The sequence below is a fragment of the Thermobia domestica genome, chromosome 5 (genome assembly GCF_964235325.1).
Source record: "Thermobia domestica chromosome 5, izTheDome1.hap1.1, whole genome shotgun sequence".
Classification (NCBI taxonomy): Eukaryota; Metazoa; Arthropoda; class Insecta; order Zygentoma; family Lepismatidae; genus Thermobia; species Thermobia domestica.
Genome location: NC_137458.1, coordinates 203,036,859 through 203,056,810, shown reverse-complemented (window position 1 = coordinate 203,056,810; position 19,952 = coordinate 203,036,859). Strand labels below are relative to the sequence as shown.

The following is a 19,952-nucleotide window of genomic DNA, read 5'->3' as shown; positions in this document are numbered from 1 at the left end:
TTTGTGCAGTCGCCCTTTCTGCATCAACCAGCTTCAGAAATCTAGCTAATTTAACAATTACTGCTATCATGGCGGGTCTTGTTACTAATTAGGTAAAAGACCGTTACTAATCCGATTTGCCTTTCTAATCAGGTAAAAGACCATTATTTTGTATTTTAAAGATAACCAAATTTTAGGAAACCACAAGTAACATTTGAAACATATTTTTATTATCCTAATGACGGAGAGAATAAGAATGTTTCTTTGGGATCTAATTTACCCCAAAGTATTTCTCATCAATTTATCAAAATTTTAAAAGAAATATTAGTTAGTTTTGTAATACTACTAAGAAACACATTGTTTTATCTCCACGAATGTTGTTCTTGACTATGCTCAAGCACCTTGCTGACATAAAAATGTTAACGAAATATCTTCTGGTTTCAATAATTTAAGAAAGATTACAAATTTTGTCCTTGTGATTTTAATATAATACTCTGCATGCCCAGCTTTCTACCAAAATTAAGGTGCTACAAACTTCTTAGTTAGGCCTAACTTCACGAATAGAATTGGCATTTTGATTATCATGAATAAAAGTATTACTTTTTCTTTTTCTTTTCTTTTCTTTTTTTCTTTTCTTATTTTTTTTTTTTTTAGATTCACAGCTCTTAATTTCATCAAACTGAAAAAAAAAAATAGTTCTAACTGGAAAATAATTCCTGAATAATACCGCTAGTGTATGTCAATAGTTTCTCCATTCATCTTTTGTGTCGACAAGCGCTGTTAAAATATTGTGGGGAAACAATGTGTAAACACTTAAGTTATTCTATTCTCACTTGAAACACAGGGAGGTTAAAAGCAGAATCTTCAAATTCTCCCCTCACTTTTGTCATTCATGAATGAAGAATATCTCTACTCATCCAAGGAATCAAAGTGAGGACTTAATGAAATGTGAGATGAAGTGATCTGCAACTAGACCTCTGTAAATGCATTGGCTTATGGGAATACATTGACTGAAAGCTGCGGGTGAATGATGTTCTGGTTTTGTATACTAACCAAGGAGTCTTGATGATGGGTGAGCAGTTGGCGCTTTTGCGTGGGCTAGGATCAGGGGCGTAACTTGTGGAAGCAAAGGGGCAAATGCCTTCCCCAGTGAAGTTCCCCGCCGTTCGAGGGGGCCTAATTAAAAACAAAATTTTCTTACCTCATATACGATACGAACATGAAATTATAAATGAAGCATTAAACAGGTTCATTACATTACATAAACAAAATAGCACACAAAAGGTAAATAAAACAAAAATGAGTAGTGGGCCATTTCAGTAAAAAATATCTACTTATTAGGGGCCTAGAAGTAATTTATTCGTATGATTTCGAGATTTGTCAATATTGTTACCTTTATTAATTTGTCATGCACTTAACGGCCTCAGGGGTTGCGGGAGGGCCCACAGGCTCCGGGAGGCCCATAAAAGAGTAAGAGTAAGATGGAAAGAAGGGAACTATTTTCGAATTTTGCGAGAGGGCCCAAATATTATTGCTTACAACCCCCCCCCCCCCGAGAAAAATCTAAGTTACGGCGCTGGCTTTCATGAAACTAAAGCTGCGGTCAGTACCGGATCTAGAAATTTCGGACCCTCCGCAAGAAAATTTGAAAAGGGTCGCTCTCTATTGAATACTTTTTTTTTTAAATAGTATATTTTAATGAAATATTCCTAGTGTTTTATTTGCTATGGAATAGAGATTCAAATATTTACGTTTTAGAAGAAATTCTTCCTCCTTAACTTCATTTCCGCTAACTCCCGTATAAGATCTCTCTTTCAATGGTCGGAGCTCTTTCATGGTTGATTACCAACATTCTAAAGTCCTCAGTCTCTCCTGTGTCATTGAACATCTTAAATATTTCTTGATCCTCTACTGAGAATGACTTTTCAGCGGAAGCCACAGTCAGGGATAATGTCAGGAATAAAGCAAGAGTAGTCAAAACTTCAGGATAACTTGGAACAATAATATTAAACTCGACGTATAGTAATTACGCCAAATCAAGAGCGGTGTTTATCTTTGAAATCTGATTTTTAAGTCCAGTGTGGAGGAAAATTAATTTCAATGGTAGCAACGTGCCAATGTCTTGCTGGTACTCCTTTTGTAGTTTTTCAGCCTTAACTAAAATTTCTTTGTCTGAAAGGATCACAGGTATTATGTAGAATATGATTGAAAATTCATCAAAAACTTTCTGTAACGATGTAAAACGGTTCTCTATTTCATTGTACGCGATATCTAGAAGTCTATTGTAAACATCAACCCTGAAGCAAGCCTCTGCGTCCAAAAACGATGATCTCCTACCGGATTTAATTTTAGGTTGCCTTTCTTCTACGAACACAGGGTTGACCTTCCACTTCGCAGCCACAGCTTTGGCCTTTTGTTTTATTTCATGGTATTTTTCTCTCATTTTCTTCAATTCCTCTCTTCAAGAGTGCGTAAAGCTTTCTCAAGATCAATTTGTTTAGTTCGGAGAAGTTGCGATGCCATGTTCAGTTGTGAAAATATTTTTGACAGCACCTCAGTCAGAAACACAAAATCGAAGGAATCCATGACTTTCGCCAATCGCTGTGCATCTGATACCTCTTTAGTCTTCTTACTTGTCAGTGGAAGTTTTCGCAGAGTTTTCATTACATCAGCATACCTCAACCTCAGAGCTACAATGGACTGATATCGTGAGGCCCATCTGATTGGATTGAGCCTGATTCTCCTGTCAATGATGATAGAATATCCCACCTATTTATACTTTACCAAAAAATATATACAAATCCTGCAACGTTTTGAAGTAACTGGCAAGTTCTTTTACACCTTTGACGGCATCATTAATGACAAGGTTTAGGTTATGTACCGCGCAGTGAATATATATAGCTCGCTCCTCAATTTCTTAAAGTCTCTTCTGAACACCTGAGTAAGCACCACTCATCACAGCAGCGCCATCATATTCCTGCCCTATGCATGTTTTTCACAGGCAATCCCAATTTCTCCAAATGACTTAACACTAGAGTTGCAAGTCCGGATGCTGGCGGATTTCTTACATGTAAAAATTCTAAAAATATTTCTTCAATCTCGGCCTGTCTAGAAACTTCGTTTTCTAAGCTAACATTTACTTCTGTAAAATTTACATAGCGGATAATGAAACTCATTTGATCTTTCTTTGATAAATCTTGAGTCGTATCAATGATTAATAAGAAAAATGGCATTCTTTTAATTTCCTTCAACAAATTAGCTTCTAAGTTTGAAGACAGGCAATGAATGATGTAATTTTAAAAAATGAAATCTTTGAGTTTTACGTCCCACGGTTATGCCGGTTAGGCTAAAGGAGACGGTGATGATGAGTAATGAATGAAATGATGAAAGTGAGAGGAAACGGGAGAACCCCGAGGGAACCCACGCATACGGTGTTTGTCAACCACAAAGTTTACTTGGCGAGGACTGGGATAGAACCCGGGAGCCCAAACACTAGAGGTGAACACTCTACCTCTGAGCCACCGTGGCTCCCTGATGCAATTTTGAATATCATGGCTGAGATACTTAAACTGGCCTTTGGGTAGACTGATTACCCATGCCATTGTAGGATCATATTTAGCTAACAACTGTACGAGAGACAAAAAAAATCTATCGTCGCTTCCATCATGCTTTTTACTGCCTCTAAATGCAAATGTGTTTTCTGCTAATATGAGTGTAATATCGAAAAGTCTCTCCACAACCTGGGCCCAAAACTTTGCTTCAAATTTCCTTTCACTCTCCAGTGAATCATCAATGGTTTCATCCATTTTCCACTTATCAAAAACCAAACATGGTGAAATGTGATTTCGAGATTTGCTGTTGCTTTATTATTTTTATTTTATTTTATTTTTTATTTTTATTTATTTATTTTATAATAGTTGTCACTCTCTGTTTCCTGTTGGCCATCCACTTTTACTTCGCCACCAGAGAATAACCAAGATGGCAAGCAATATGCATAATCCATTTTCTTTGAAAAATTCAGCCATTTTACCGTCAATGACTGTAACGCTTTTGTAATTGTTTTGTAATACGCAGAGGAAAATCCTCTATTCTTCTCATTTTTCGGAAATGGGCTATTTGGTTGACAGCAGGCCGGTAGCCAGTCCAAAAATGTGGGGAGGGAGGCGGCTGAAGTTAGGTAGGCCCGATCCAACCATATTATATATAGTTCATCACCATATTATAGTTCATTTGCAAGCCTACCGTGAAAAATTTAGGGGTAGCGAAAATTTAGGAGGGACTGGCCCCCTAGACCCCGCTGGTTGACAGGATCCAAACTTGATAATATAATGCTTAGCATAGTCAGATAAATTAACATTTCCATAATGACCTTTATCAGTTGGATACTCTTGCTTCAGCAAATAGGCAATAAAATCTTCAGAATTTGTAATTGAACTATTCTGAAAACATCATTCTTTTTCGTATTTTAAAAAGTAGTATTTGCAGGCAAGGTGCAGGGAAACCTTTAAAATCCCTTGGACCCCTTAGGGTCCGGGCCTCCCCGCACCGCGAGGTCTTGCGGTTTATGATGACGATGTATCTGGTGAAAGAAGAACATGAGAAAATGGGTGCTGTGGTGATGATTCTGGAACAATTGAAGCAGAGACTTGCACGTCTGCAAGGATTAGGCGACATTTTGCACGTCTGCAAGAATTAGGAGACATTTTGATGTTCTTGCATTGGAAATGGATGGCGACTGTATCTAGATGGGCCAAGCGCTAGATGTCAATAGGAATTAAGCAGCATTTTGTGTGGAAGTGGTACAACAGATGAGAAAATAGTATCGTGCAAGCGAAGGATTTCTCAGGAGCACCTAGAAGATTCTTGTAGAGGCTGGAATTAGCATATGCAAATAAAGTATCTCGATGAAGGATGGTACAGTTCGCAGCAAAAAACCTCCAACATGAGGATGTAAGTTTATTGTGAAACTACACCTAACAGCGCAGGGAATCAACATAAAGTCTAACTGTAAGTGTCATGAATCAAGCAAGGAGAAACCTCGGCGTCCTCCGCTGCACATTTATTTTGGAACAAAAGACTTCGTCGTTTCACGATAAACTTACATGCTCATGTTGCAGGTTTTTTGCTGCGGACTGTACCTATTCTGGTAGACTGCATTTTACTCATTTTACTGGAGAAGGAACTGACCTCTAGGAGTGACATCTCTGGTACATCGATGTGGTTGCGTATATCATTTAAACATTAGCTATTTGTAGTATAGCAATGTAAGGTCAAAGAAAACAATATTGAAAAAATAATTCTGTATAATTTATTATTACTACGTAACACGAGGAAAATAGAAAATTTCGCATCGTAGCAGATAAGTTTGTTTTCTAGAGGGCAATGATCCAGGAAAGAAAGGATGACCAACTCCAACCGTTATGAGATGGAATGTTATGATAAGAATTGTAGCTGGAAGAGTTTTGATTACTGAAAACTTAAGATGTCTTATGATATGCTATTCTTCTAATCGTTCGTTGTTACCCTGTGTTGTGATTGTTGTGATACTGACGTGACTGTTAAGGTATACTGTAATGAAGTTAAGGAAAACATTTCAGGTGAGTTCTACTGGAAAAAGCGAAATTTGCAATATATTTTCTCCCTTTTGTAACTCATTTTAAGACTTCTGTTCTTGGTTCTAAAAAATAACAATGAGTTGTACTCAGGGATTTATCCAGAATTTTGAACTTAGGGTGTGTTCAAAAAATCTGGGGGGGAGTGCAATCTTGCATTAAGGTCGTATACTAGTATCGTCCTTTTAATTATTATTATTATTATTATTATTATTATTATTATTATTATTATTATTATTATTATTATTATTTATTTATTTATTTATTTATTTATTTATTTATTTATTTATTTATTTATTTTTACAAACTTTAAAATTCGTTGAGGCAACGAACGAGTGCATTGGATTTCTTTCCTTGGCCAGAGTCAATTAGCTTCGACTTTCTCATGCTTGGTGTGACGTCGACATGAAATCGTTGGCATCGATTGATCAAACGTTGTTGTGACGATCACAGCCGTGTAAAGATTGATTTCCATTCAATCTTGCTTTGCGTGCTTTGCTTGAAAATTTATCTTGTCGAAAGTAAGTTCTTTTATTCTATTGGCACTTAAAAACAAAAATTCAAAATCTTTTAAAAAACAAAATAGCTAGATGTTTAATGGTGTCTTTCCGTTCTGCCTAAATGCCCTCCAGCACTGTAGAAAATATTTTAAATGATCTTATCTTTAGGCAGAACGGTAATTCCCGTTCTGCCTAATCTTTCGAGAAGATTTCTTCAAGAGAATTTTTCTTTATTAATTGTAACAGATTTTGTAAGAAGAATAACTATATCTTTTAGTTTTATCATAAATTTTAGATGTTATTCTGCTTGTTCTTCTTGGAAAAATGACTAGATACAGTTCTGTTATTAACAGTGTTATTCACATCTATTTCAGTAAAAATAAATGTGATTATAAAAAAAAGCTCCTGCACAGAAATGGAAAATTGACTCAGTTGCAAAAAAGCCGTTTGACACTGTAGCTGAAACGAAGATAAAACAAGCTTTCTTCGATCTAGAATCAAGTCATTCCACAAAAAAAAAAAAAAAAAAAAAATTCAGTTTTTCAGTAGTTTACCTCCAACATGCTAAGGCTCACAGGCAGGGGCGGTTTAGGATTTTAATTTTGGGTAGGCCTGCTCCCTCGCGTATGGATACATATGCACATTTGATTGATCAATGACACTAGGAAATTACTTGTACAATAGTGGTTGATGCTGTTTATTAAATAATTATTTACCATTAATATAAAAAGTGGAAAATATATTTAGTCTTTATTGTATCTTTTAATGTTTATATATTTTTCAATGTTTTTGGGTGGCTCGTGCCTACCCATCCTACCCGCTAAGACCGCCACTGCTCGCAGTACTTAAAAGGTGCCACAGTGCACATTCTCAAGACATGTTTGGCCATACATTAAGCAAAGAATGCAAAAGGATGCGTAAGACGGCCCTTATCCCCATTATCTGACTTTTTGATTTGACTGAAACTACAAACAACATAGAAGTATTTCAATTATATTGATATTTTGTATTGCTGATATTTACATTGACAATATAAATATGAAAATAGAAGTATATGATAATATTGCCTATAGAATAGAATAATGTATATAAAACACATCAGCTGATATTATAAGGTGATGCCGAAAAAGGAGTTATGATGTAGAACACTCACATTCTTTCTTAAGAGACGCCTTATGCATCTTCTTCCATTGATTACAAGTTTTGAGGATGTGAACTGTGGCACCTTTTACGTACTGCGACTCTTAGCATGTTAGAGATGAACTATTGAAAAAGTGAATAAAATCTTGATGTGAAATAATTTGATATTATATCGAATTAAATTTATTTTATGTTCATTTCAGTTACAATGTCAAACGGCTTTCTTGCAACTGAGTCAATCAATTTTCCATTTGTCCGCGGGTATTTTTAAAAAATCGCATTCATCTTTACCAAAGCAGATGTGAATAACACTGCTGATAAAGAACTGTATCCTCGTCATTTTCCCGAGAAGAACAAGAAGAATAACATCTAAAATTTATGATAAAACTTGAATAAATAGTCATTCTTCTTACAGCCTCTGTTAAAATTACCAAACAGATTATTAGGAATGCAGGACAAAATTCAAGAGGACAAACCCAAAGGAAAATTCAGACAAAACGGACTAAATTCAAGCGACAGAATCATAGGCGCAGATTAATAAAATAATGATTATTTTCTCTTCTTCTGTTATGCATTTGAAATGTTATACAAAATTCTTCACTTGACGCAAATAACATTTTAAAAAATGCCGAAAACTCAATCAAAGATCTAAAACTGTTATAGTAAGTATATATTTCACATTTTGATTTTTGCTAAAAAAAAAAAAAAAAAAAACTTGATCGGTATTTTAGGATTAAAATAAATATTATATATTACTCAAAATAAAGGACTGCTATATGCTACCACACAAGAACGATTTTTAAAAATCAAATATCATCACAGTTACTTTTCATAATTAACATGAATGGTCTTACTGTAAGATGCTAAACGTATTTCAAATGTATTAAAGGTATAATAAATAGGAATACTCAGAACAATTCATATGGGTATGTGTGAAAGTAATTACAGCTAATCTGCTCTTTTATTATAACATTTTTACGTTTTATTGAGTTTTCAGAATTTTAAAAGAAAGAAAAAGTTATTTCAGTTGAAAAAAATACAGATAACATTTTAGAATATGTGACAAATGAAGGGAAAAAATAATCATGTAACGTATGCGGTGGTACATCCAATATATACTCCCAGTGGCGTATTTAGGATTTTGTTTCGGGGGAGCTATGGACAACATGTGAATAAGTTCTTATAGTTTTCCTTTTGGGTGCGGCAATTTTCATGAAATTGTGTATATGACAAATTTATTTCGGGGGGGGGGGGGGAGCTGAGCTCGATAGCCACGCCTTAAATACGCCACTGTATACTCCTGTAATTTTGTCCGTTGGATTTTGTCCTCGTCAGAATTTTCCTTGCATTTTGACCTTTTGGATTTAGTTCCCGCTCTCGTTACTAGCCTACAGCCATTTTATACATGAGTTCTGATCTGCATACAAACACGCTAGGACTCAAGCATTTCAGTGCTGCATTTCCCTAAAAATATCCTTCTCGCATAGAATTCACTGTCTCCAAAGATTAGACAGAACGGGAATTCCCGTTCTGTTTAAAGGTAAGATCATTGAAACTATTTTCTACAATGTCCTGGAGGGCTCTAGGCACAACGAGAATGAATCTTTCTAATATTGCAACCCCCTAGTTGGGGATATAAGAAATTCATTTCCGGATGGGGTCCGAAAATTTTAGGGGGATGCTGGGGAGTGTTAGGGGGTGTAGATAAATCACTGATTGTGCTATTTATGAAAAACAGTCTAAAACAGATCTTATTATGAAAAAATTATGCACCTGCCTCTCTACTTCCATCCAAACAATATTCCCTCAAAAAAAAAAAAAAAAAAAAAAAAAAAAAGCTTAAATAACTTGTGTAAAAATGAAATCTCAATATAGGAGGCGAAATATTTCTGGTCCGTAATTACGAGAATACTTTACCTCGGTCATCTAATATAGAGATGCTTAATACTGTATGTAAGCTTAAACGTTTAACAGATAATTTATATACTCACTCAACACTAGAAAAATTATAACTGGGTTAAAAAATAGAAATAACCTGAATATTTAAGTATGCAAATTTCTCTGTTATTTTAGAGACTTCCCAGAATCATATGGTATGCAAATAACCATTTTTAGTTTCTGAATGTTATACTTTACCTATCGCTGATGCTGTTGATTTTTGTGCACGCAGTGGTCTCTCTATCGGTACTTACCGTTTTTGTATTCGTGGTTACTTCTCACATCAGAGACTTTTCTATTCTCACTCTGGACCTTTGCGACTAGATATTTGTAGATTGAGTGACGACGATCTTTTGATTGAAAACCTGGTCTTCTTATTTGAGTTATCTACCCTGTTTGTCTCAACTAATTCGCCTTTCTAATTAGCTAAAATACCATTATTTTTTTTTTAAAGATTACCAAATTTTAGTAAAGCGCAAATTACATTTGTTGGAAATTTTTTCATTATCTTAATGACGGAAAAAATAAGAAGTGCTTTTTGAGGTCTAATTTACCACAAAGTATTTCTTATCAATTTATCATAATTTTAACTGAAATGTTAATAAGTTGCATATACTAAAAACATTGTTTTATCTCCATGGATGTTGTTCTTGACTATGCTCAAGTACCTTCCTGTTAACAAAAAATACTGACGACACTTCTGCCTTCAATAATTTAAGAAAGGTTACAAGTTCTGTCCTTGTGATTTTAAAAATAATGCTCTCCATGACCAGCTTTCTACTAAGATTAAGGTGTTAGAAAATTCTTAGATCAGCTTCACTAAGAGAATTGACATTTTGATTATCATGAATATAATTAATTATTATTTTTTTTACTTATAGTTTATGATTAATAGCTCTAACCAATCCTCTGGTTTCATTTATTTATTTATTTATTTATGACTTCTTTTACGTAGCGAAGTTAAGGCTCTGCAGCCTCCTCCGAGCACTTAACCATGTGCATACATTCTATTTTTTTTTTAAAAAAAAAAAGCACCAATACAGAAAATATTAACAATTACAAAAGAAAAGTATTGAACCACATAAAAAAGAATATACTACTTAAATAAAAAAAAATAGTTAAACACTTCAAAAACAAAAATTGAAAATATTATATAATAGAGGAAACAAAAAACACGGATAAACCTAAATTGCATATTACTGCTCATTTGATGCTCTTTTTCCTTTTATGACCTTGCTCTATCGAATTCCAAAATTTCTGTTCCTACTCTCCTCCAATCTGAAGATTTTAGTTTGAGTTTTAACCATTTAGTGGGCCACTTGGTTCTACAGTAGAAGTGATAGGTTTGTATCTCTTCCATGTTAAGCAAAACACGTTATTTCTCTACTGAAAATCCCTCACTCCTGTAATGGGAATAACGTTTTCCAGTGGAGCAAATAAAATCATACACACTACTTGTCTTTTTTGGTGGGAAATGTAGTTCCCATTGTCCACGGAAGGGTTAAAGAAAGTTACCATCATTCCTTATACGAGGTGTTATAACTTAAAAAAAAAAAAAAAAAAAATTAAACATACCTTCCACTGAATAGTTCCTGAACTGTGTGGAAAAATGTTGTTGGGAGGTTAAAACCTCATGTGTTTGGTTTATAAAATTACATTTCGAAATATTTTAGCAACATGTTCTTTGAGTAAGTTAAATGACTGGAAAGACAATAAAATATATATAATAGAATCCGAACCCAAAATTGTGTGCTGTTTAAAATATTTGCAACATATCATGTGATCAGGGGTGACATTTGCCCCCTTTCCACCGTGTATACGCACATGGATATACCTACTCAAGGCAAATTGTTCAACTATCTTATATGCAACATAACAGTGTACGAATTTTGAGTAAACATAATTTCAGTGTTTTTTAATATTCGAGACGAGACAGAGACTTTCGAAACTGAGCTTCGTCTCGGTATCGTCTCGAATTAGAATTTTATGTCTCATCTCGGTCTCGTCTCGAGTAAGTCCCGGTATATTGAATCTTGGTCCCGTATCGATTTGCAAACGTCTATCTCGATCTCGGACTCATCTTGAAATTTCGAGATGAGACCGAAATTTTGTATTATCCCTATACTATCAGTGGCGACCGGTGGATTGTAGTCTCGGGTGTTGCCATACGAACGATTGGAGATAGAAGATATAAACTGAACTTATTGATTAATCAGCGTAACTTTGATGCAAGTACTATGTGGCATATGAAAATAAATAAAATTATGTTTTAAAAAACTAAAAATTAATATAGAAAATCTTATCACATTACTCACCTTATTTAAATAGAATGTGCATTCCTCTCTCTTTGATTGCAGCAAATCTGTCTATTACACGCTGGTTGAAGTCTGGTATATCCATTATCACGTCTTTTTTCAATGGAGAGCATAGCCAATGCTGATAACCTTTCTTGAGACATCGAATTTCTTAAAAATGGCTTAATTCTTTTCAATGTGTCTTAATTCTTCACACCTTTCTCCTTCTGCTGATGTCATAGGTACAGTTAATATCGACTTCAGAAGCTTTGTAGATTCACTGACTGATTTTTCTAGATTATTCTGGACAATGAATTCTAGCAAACCCACAGCCCCCGACAGGGATAGAAATTCCTCTGCAGCGTAGATTGAAGACAGTTCGTGACAGAGTAGTGTTGTCGAAAAAACTGTAAATTGAACATATTTTATTGACTGTTTCTCTCGGAAATTTTACAGCATACTCTGGAAACATATCTGGTGAATACAACATTGCTGCCCTAAGATGTCTTGTGAATTTAAACCGGGTTTTAGCTTAGCAAATTATAACATCACATACTTCTTTAGCTTCTCTGTTCCATTCTGTACTGACACTCTTCCTCTTTCTTGATTCTCTCTCTGTAGATTCTATTCCCTTGTTCCTGCCGTCATCAATTTGATTTCTTATAGCATTAATGTTCTTTTCAAAGTTTAAAATTATCTGTTGTGCAGAAGAAGGGTCAATTTCTCTCTTTTGAAGCTGCCCAAACAAAATTTCTACAAGTGGCATTATTTTGCTGAAGAAAGATATCCAGAAATTGAAGTGGTGACTTATAAGGAATTTTAAAGGCCATCAGCCTGGTGGATTGTATTTGCATTTATCTCATCCATCGCTAGTGTTTTATTCACGCACTGGATGATGTCTTTTTTATGATCAAATACGGTATTCACACTTCTAGACATAAAATTCCAACGAGTATTACTTGCCCGAGGTAACCTTTCTGTACTATTGAATCCAAAACTGTGGTTCTCTGTGGGCTACCAGAAAAAGAAATGTGCAAATACCTTGTAAATATTTACGGAAGCAGCTTTGCTCATAACCAAATTAACTTGATGAGCGTAAAATGTATCTATTCGGCACTAGGAAAAGTTTCTTTAACTATTGCTTGTACCCCCTAGAAGAACCAGACACAACAGATGCACCGTCATAGGTTTGTGCAATTAATTTGCGTGAATTTTTATGAGGACCTAACCTTTGGTTTTTCAATTCTGCAAGCAAATAAGAGTTAATGCTTCAGCACATGCTTTGGTGGTGAAATAAAGTTCCAAAAACGTTCTACTGGTTTGCCCTTTACTACGTACCGAAAAACGATAACCATTTGAAATGTATTTGAGATGTCACTTGTTTCGTCGCCTATAACAGCCAGGAAATCAGCTTCTATAATTTCATGTGTTATTTGTTTGTGACAAACCTCAAACATTACTTGTAGGAGCTCACTCTGAATCGTTTTCGACGTCCCTTTAAACACTGTAGCTTTTTCTAAATGATTTCTTAAAGCAACGTCTAACTCTAAACTAGAATCTATTTATCCTCTAAATATTCCCGGTTTGGAGGATGTGTCAGTTTCATCGTGCCCCCTTAAAGCAAGTTCAAAAATGCCACAAAAAAGAACACAGTTTATGATAATATTCAGTACGTACCTATTATGTTTGACTTTTTCATTGTGTTCTACCAGTTTTCTCCTATAAACACTGTCCAATTGCGAAGCAATATCTACTTTTCCAAAAAGTGTGAATTTTAAAATACTTCTCAAATGTGAAGCGGAAGATTCGTGCTTTTTTACTTTGAGCATAAATGGTTTAAATCTGTTACGCCTGATTTTCTCCACGACTCTTCACCACCAAACAACAAACACGGAAAGCAAAATAGTGCATTTTTTACTTCGCACCCACACAATCAATCATTACCATTGTATATATCTTTTCTGAACACTCTCCTGAACTGCCTTTTACCTGTTTTGATGCTTTGCACTAAGTCTGGCAATGGCCTTCCAAGTTCTTTCATCGCAAGTTTCTCCTCAGCCGAGAGCTGGGAAAATGACTTCTTTTGTAAATTATTTACACAATTCATTGTATAGAATTGATTCAGAACTGTAAATCATTCACAGAATTAGAACACATGCACAACACAATCACTAAGAAACGAAACACACTCGAGAGGTATATGAATCAAGAATGCCGCATATACACCCACACACAAGTGCGTGTAAGAAAAACAACATTCCAAATTCATCAATCATCAAGCACTGCACTTGTGCAAATGAGATGCATGGAGGAAGTCGTGAGTGGGAACCCTTCACCCCTGGTGGGGTGATATTCATGAAGCTATCAGCTTATATCTAATTTAATAGAAATATATAATCCATGTCTTACTTTTGAGCATACAAGGTTCAATCAAAATAAGAAGACTTTTATATAGGACTTCCGAAGAAAAATAAAATAAAATAAATACATGACCGTGTTTATTATATATATAGAATTCCCAGTCACGACCCCCTTTTCAGTTTTATTAAAATTAGAAGAAGAAGTAAAGAAGAGAAGAGAAAGATGGGATAGGAAGAAGAAAAGAAAGAAAAAAAGGAAAGTAAGGAGATGGGGAAATAGGGAAACTGTTACTGGATATTTTTGAGAAATATGGTAAAGGAAAGTGGATAATTATCGAATTGGGATTATTTCCAATAGCTATTGGGGAGTATTTGGTATTAAGGTGATCAAAGGTAGACACATGTTAACCCATACCCCCCAGACCTAGATCCATTTAACCCCAACTACTGAATTATCCCAATCTAGCTCTGAGATAGATGAGAAAGTTTAATTTAACAGTTTATTCAATATTTCCGAAAGTTCTTGACTAGTGTCCAGTACTTAAAGTATAAATGATGAAGTTAACGGCATGTTATAACTGACCGAAGCCATAAAAAAATTAAAGTAACCCGCATGTTTGTTGAAGATTTTGACTTTCATAGTTCTCCTAGGATGATCGTTCATTCAGGCTATTTCTGTCCCTTTTTGCTTCCTTTATAGAGCCAACTTAAATTGAGTTACTATTGACTTTTCAAGACTTTAATTCTCAACTACCATTAATTACAGTAAGTCACACATATATATCAAAAGAATTGGTGCACTTAATACTAAACCTACATTTCACTCACACTCACATTCATACAGGACAATGTATACTTCAGGTTGCATTTAGTTGAATTAGACTAACCTAACTACATTTCTATAGACATTTATTACATTCCAAGAAAATTTAGTTTGACATAACAGATACATTAAGAATTGGATTACGTTAAAATAAAAAAAATCGACAAAACAGAAAAGGAAGAGAAAAAACATAGGTTAACATTGACCATATTTAACGATACGGTCACCGTACCGGTGACCATTGACCGTACATTGATATGTACGAACTAATACATATCAATGTGAAAGAAGAAAGAAACAAACCAAAAAAAAAAAAAAAAAAGAATTGGTTAATCATTTTTAAAAAAACTTTGGTAGCATTTTTATGGAGTCTCTATTCCAAGAGGGGAAATTTCGACAATTTTATGAGTCCTTTTCTCACGTCGATAATAACTCCTTTATCAACTCTCTTTATGCACTATGATTGTCGTCCATGAGAGTAGTTAGTCGTTTGTCTTAACCACAGACAAAAATAGTTGCTTCACATTACATATATATTTTTTATTTTGTCACTTGACGCACTTGGTATGAAAATTCAAAATTTATCAAGATTTAAAATATCGAATCCAGTCCCAAACATTGGTAACATATTTCCAATCTACTATATGATATCTCAATGGAGCTAGATTTCCGGACCTATCCTAGCTCCTATTTACACTACGAAATTATTAATCAAATTTCAATTCAATTTAAGATCACTAAATTTTATTCCTGGTCTAGATCGTGGAGTTAAGAGATTCAACTCACTGAACTGGCGAATGACAAATAGTTATGTTTCCAGTCGTAGGGGAAGGATTTGGGGCACACTGTTTCATAATTCACTGATTTCGTTATGGTTTCACAAAAATAACTTTAGATACGGATTAGGGTTATTTTTACGACCTGTTACTTGTTCTATTTACATGCAACATTTAACATAGTATTAAAATTAAATAGTTACGAACATTAATAACAAATCCGTAAGGTGTCATTTATTACAAGTTACGCGGTAATACTTTACAATCACAAATAGTTGGTCAGAATCGGGTGTCAAAAATCTATGGCAACCTAAAACAACCAGGGTAAATACCGAGCCCTTTACACACATATTCGCTCATATATATATATATCTATATATATATTCATATTACTCAATATAATAAATTTTATTCTAATATCAATCTTAGTATTTCGTCGACACTTAATTTTCTACATAACCTTTTCATATTTAATACGTATTCACATTTTCTTGACTCAAAACAAAACGAAAACTCTGACTAACAAAAATTCTTTTCTTTTAATAAGGTTGCAACCTTGTAATGTATACATAAACCCGATGATCGACAAAGATTCATTTTACTGAGATCCGCGTATAAAGAAATGGTTGATATTATTTAATAGGTTGACACAAAAAGTGGAAATACAACAAATAGAAGAGGCACGTAACTTTTCAAACTATGTAAGCATACATATATAAATGTATATACAGAGAAAGAAAGAAAAATATCAAGATTATTTGAAATTAGTGGGCCCAAACTACTAATACATACACACCATATAACCAATCAATAGAAAGAAACCAGAAGTCAGTAATCAATGGGTATAGTTTGTACGATCGATGAACAATAATCAAGTTTCTGGGAATCTGAAATCGTAGTATACCTTCTCGTCAGTCCCTCCCATGGTGGGTTGAGTATCGTGAAAAACGGTAGTAAGTTGTTCTGAAATACCTCCACGAATCGTATCCCTCGATGTCTCAGTCAGTACATACGATCGAAATAAGTGAAATGGACATTGTATGCTTTCATGTGTTCCAGAACCGGGGGGAAGGTTGAAATTTAAAAAAATCATTAGAGAAGGAGTAGAAGAAAGAATAGGTAAAAAGAGAGGAGACAGAACACTACAACTACGAAAGATAAGTGGTCGAATTTACGTATACAACATACTGTAACCAAATATTCTCTTTTATGCCAAAAGGGGTTCGGCTTACCAAATAAATAGCCGAAAAACAAATATCTTCAACAACGAGACGAGCCTGTGCCCTCGATGGGATTTTCGGAAAGACAAAGGCTTTAGGGAAATCCCACCATTCACCGTATCCGGTCAACGCCATTGAAGACCCCGGCCATACCGGAAGGTTAGTGTAGATTCTTAATTTTGGTAATTTCAAAAAAATCATCCGACCTCTTAGAAAACTAAGAAAGTCCAGAATAATAATGAAACTAGAGTAAATAATAGCTAAGATATCCCTAACTAGTAATTTGCCAAAATAAAAAAATAAACTAAATTTTGGATCGGTGATTTCAGTGACCAAACATCACCGATGGCTACCCTGCGCAGACATGCTAAAGTCTGGGACGTCGTTCATTTTCATCATCATCTAATTAAACTTAAGAAAAGAAACGAAAATACTTAAGAGGACTAGGGGTCGACGCCCGGGTACGCAAGACCTAGACATTAATTTAGTAGCGGTTGAATTAATTGGATAGCCCTATCCGATCCATTAGCTATATGAACACTGCACAGTAAATAAGGTAAGGAACGAAGAAGAAAAAAATCTCGGAGAGTCAATGAATGTTAAAGGTACAACTGACCAAACCTGTACTTTACGATGATTCCAGGATTTAGCAGTTATTCTTTTTAATTATAATTTCTGTAAACCTTCAAAAGTAATTCCTACATGATGCTACCTTACCTGATGAAAGGCTTAAGAACCAGAGCTGTTAATATGAGGTACTTAAATGTGAAGTAACATATAATTCCCAACTACACATTACTATCCAATAGCAAACTCGGTTAAATGAATGCATTGGTGTAGAAGTCAAAACGCGAGAGATTTTCAGTAAACATACTCATATTCTCAATATATAATATACACTGGGCCTATCCGTTTAAGTACAGGTGTCCTATCATCTCATTCATTTTCTATTGTAATCGTATTATTACTATATCATTACATTTATCCATTATTTACTCATTTCCACGCGAAATAATATTTTACAGACACCCTATTACATACATTTGCACGCAGGCCATACACATATTACATTATGCACTAATAAATCTATAATTATCACAATCCGTCACGGTTAAACTGCTACACGATAACATTCATCGAACCACGGACTCTTTGTTCCGAAGCACCCAATTATATTTACTTCGGAATTTTGTAAAAAAAATCATACGTGCATTCACTGAAAGTTAAATTGTCAACGATGATTTTATTTCTGATTTGCTGATAAAACTAAAGCAAGAATGAAATCTCTCTACATCAACGGAAAAAGAATTTAATATTGCATTTTGAAACAAACAGTAACATCATGTAGGCTTACTTCTTTTAAGAAAATAGGCATTCTTGATTTCAGTCGATATTTCGGTTTCTAATTGACATGGCAAGCTGTAATTTTCAGAACAGTAAGATCTCATGCTATTTCATATGAATGTATACTCATATGAACCGAAAACCATGCCTACTGGATGTAATTTAGAAATAAGGGGCCGAAATCAAACAACCTAAATCGCTAACTCATGCAATGACGTAATGTCAACAAACAATTGATTACCGAAAACGAACACGATGGCGCTGCAGTAGACATAATTTACTGTGTACTAAAATATACCCTTACACTTATTAATCAGAACTATAATATTTACTCTTGTTTAGTATACTTCGAGTTAGACAATTGGTACTAAATTAACGCATGTTTAATACACTGTCCTCGCAGTAAAAATCACGCATTCACACAGAACTACTAACTACATACACCACTATAAATACTACACATAAAAACTACTAACTAAACAAGCACCATTTATTATAGGCATATTAAAGACAAGTACCTTCAAACACATTACTCCTTGTCGGTATATAAAGTTGGCTCTATTGAACTTTAGGGGGACAAAATGAGAAGAGTAACCCTAGGTCCAATTGACCTGGCCAATTATTTAAAACATGTTTACTAGAGTTTGAAGCCCCGGGGGAACCTTAACAAGGTTTATTGAGGGACCTTTACCCTGAGAGGGGAAAAGGCCCTAAAACAAACAATAACTAACCCATCCCCCCGCTAGAAATGGTTCAATTTGGAGAGAGAATAGGAACCCTTTTAGTTAAATTAAGCTGCCATTCTGCTGATTAGTATTACAGCTATGAAACCTACGAGATACATGCAGTTACTGATTAATAAAATAATCACATCTACTGAATACACGAACAAAATGCACTAAACAGGTCGTATTGTCCCTAATCCCTAACTGAATGTGAAAGGATCAAAAATCACTCTCCTTTCTGTCCATTCTATCCAGGCAGCAACATGGCGTCCTGTAAACCGGAATCTGATCTTTCGTTGAAGTATTAACTGTTTCTTTAAAAATGTAGAATTTTGGGCTCCTACGCCGTTGTCAGTGTTTAACTATTAAAATAAATTGGATGTTACCTTAATTCTCCTTAAGATCTCTGTCCTGTCCAGTCGAAATATAGTAATCAATTTTACATGCTGTGCTCACAAAAGCTTCTTCGGTAAGAATGATATCATTGCGCCGAAAACGACAGGAATAGGAGGATTCCTCCAATCAGGGCGAAATCTTTGAGCCGCGGAAATTACAAAGCAAATAGAAATTGGTGAAATCCAGATATAACCGGATCTGAAAGTGACTATGGACTAGTGAGAGGGGGTGAGGGAAGGTTTAGTTACCTGGCCAAATTCTACATTGGTCTGAAATTAAGAAAATGTATATCCAATGGCGGAACTATGTTTCGGTATGACGTCAGAATGGTAAACCTTGTAACTATTCAACTTGTATATACGAAAACGGGATTTACAATTAATCAAAGTATAAATAAATATGTTATTCAGTGAAAATATGATTCCTAATGAGACCTTTCGATTCATTACATTCATTTGAAGTAAAGAGGATAAATAAATCGTGTAATTAAACCGAAATCGAAATTTTAAAAAAATCACTAGGTACAGGGTGAGAAAAAAATTGCCATTACTCTCAACTGTAATGGTACATTACACACTATTATGAATGGAATATAGAACGTTGCTTCCGCATGGGACTAAACAATGCTTATTGATGTTATACGTTCTGAAAAGCAAACTCTGAACCTGACAAATGTAGGGTCAGCATGTAACAGGAACCGTAAGTCAAAGAACGCCAAAACAAACAGCATTGCTAACCAATCCCAAATGCACTGTAGCGTTTCCCATCACATAGTTGTATACGGATAGTCGACAGGAGTATAAAATACATTTATTTTATGATAGTCGACAGGACTATAAAATGCA

At 34.7% G+C, this 19,952-nt stretch overlaps 2 protein-coding genes across 4 annotated transcripts in view; one reads left to right on the top strand and one right to left on the bottom strand.

The window, feature by feature from the left end:
• Nucleotides 1-9,577, bottom strand: part of LOC145686351 (uncharacterized) — a 39,909-nt gene extending 30,332 nt beyond the window's left edge. Inside the window, exon 1 of one of the 2 annotated variants that reach the window (XM_081759599.1) lies at nt 9,424-9,577. The gene's annotated coding sequence lies outside the window, so the exon portion shown is untranslated. Of the gene's footprint in view, nt 1-9,367 lie in introns of both variants that reach the window. The other variant, XM_081759600.1, reaches the window with a different exon arrangement.
• LOC145686350 (venom allergen 5-like) overlaps nt 5,245-19,952 on the top strand; it is a 166,332-nt gene continuing 151,624 nt past the window's right edge. Inside the window, exon 1 of one of the 2 annotated variants that reach the window (XM_081759598.1) lies at nt 5,245-5,576. In XM_081759598.1, coding sequence (XP_081615724.1) covers nt 5,553-5,576 — 24 coding nt within the window. In that variant the 5' untranslated portion in view covers nt 5,245-5,552. The remainder of the gene's footprint in view (nt 5,577-19,952) is intronic. The other variant, XM_081759597.1, reaches the window with a different exon arrangement.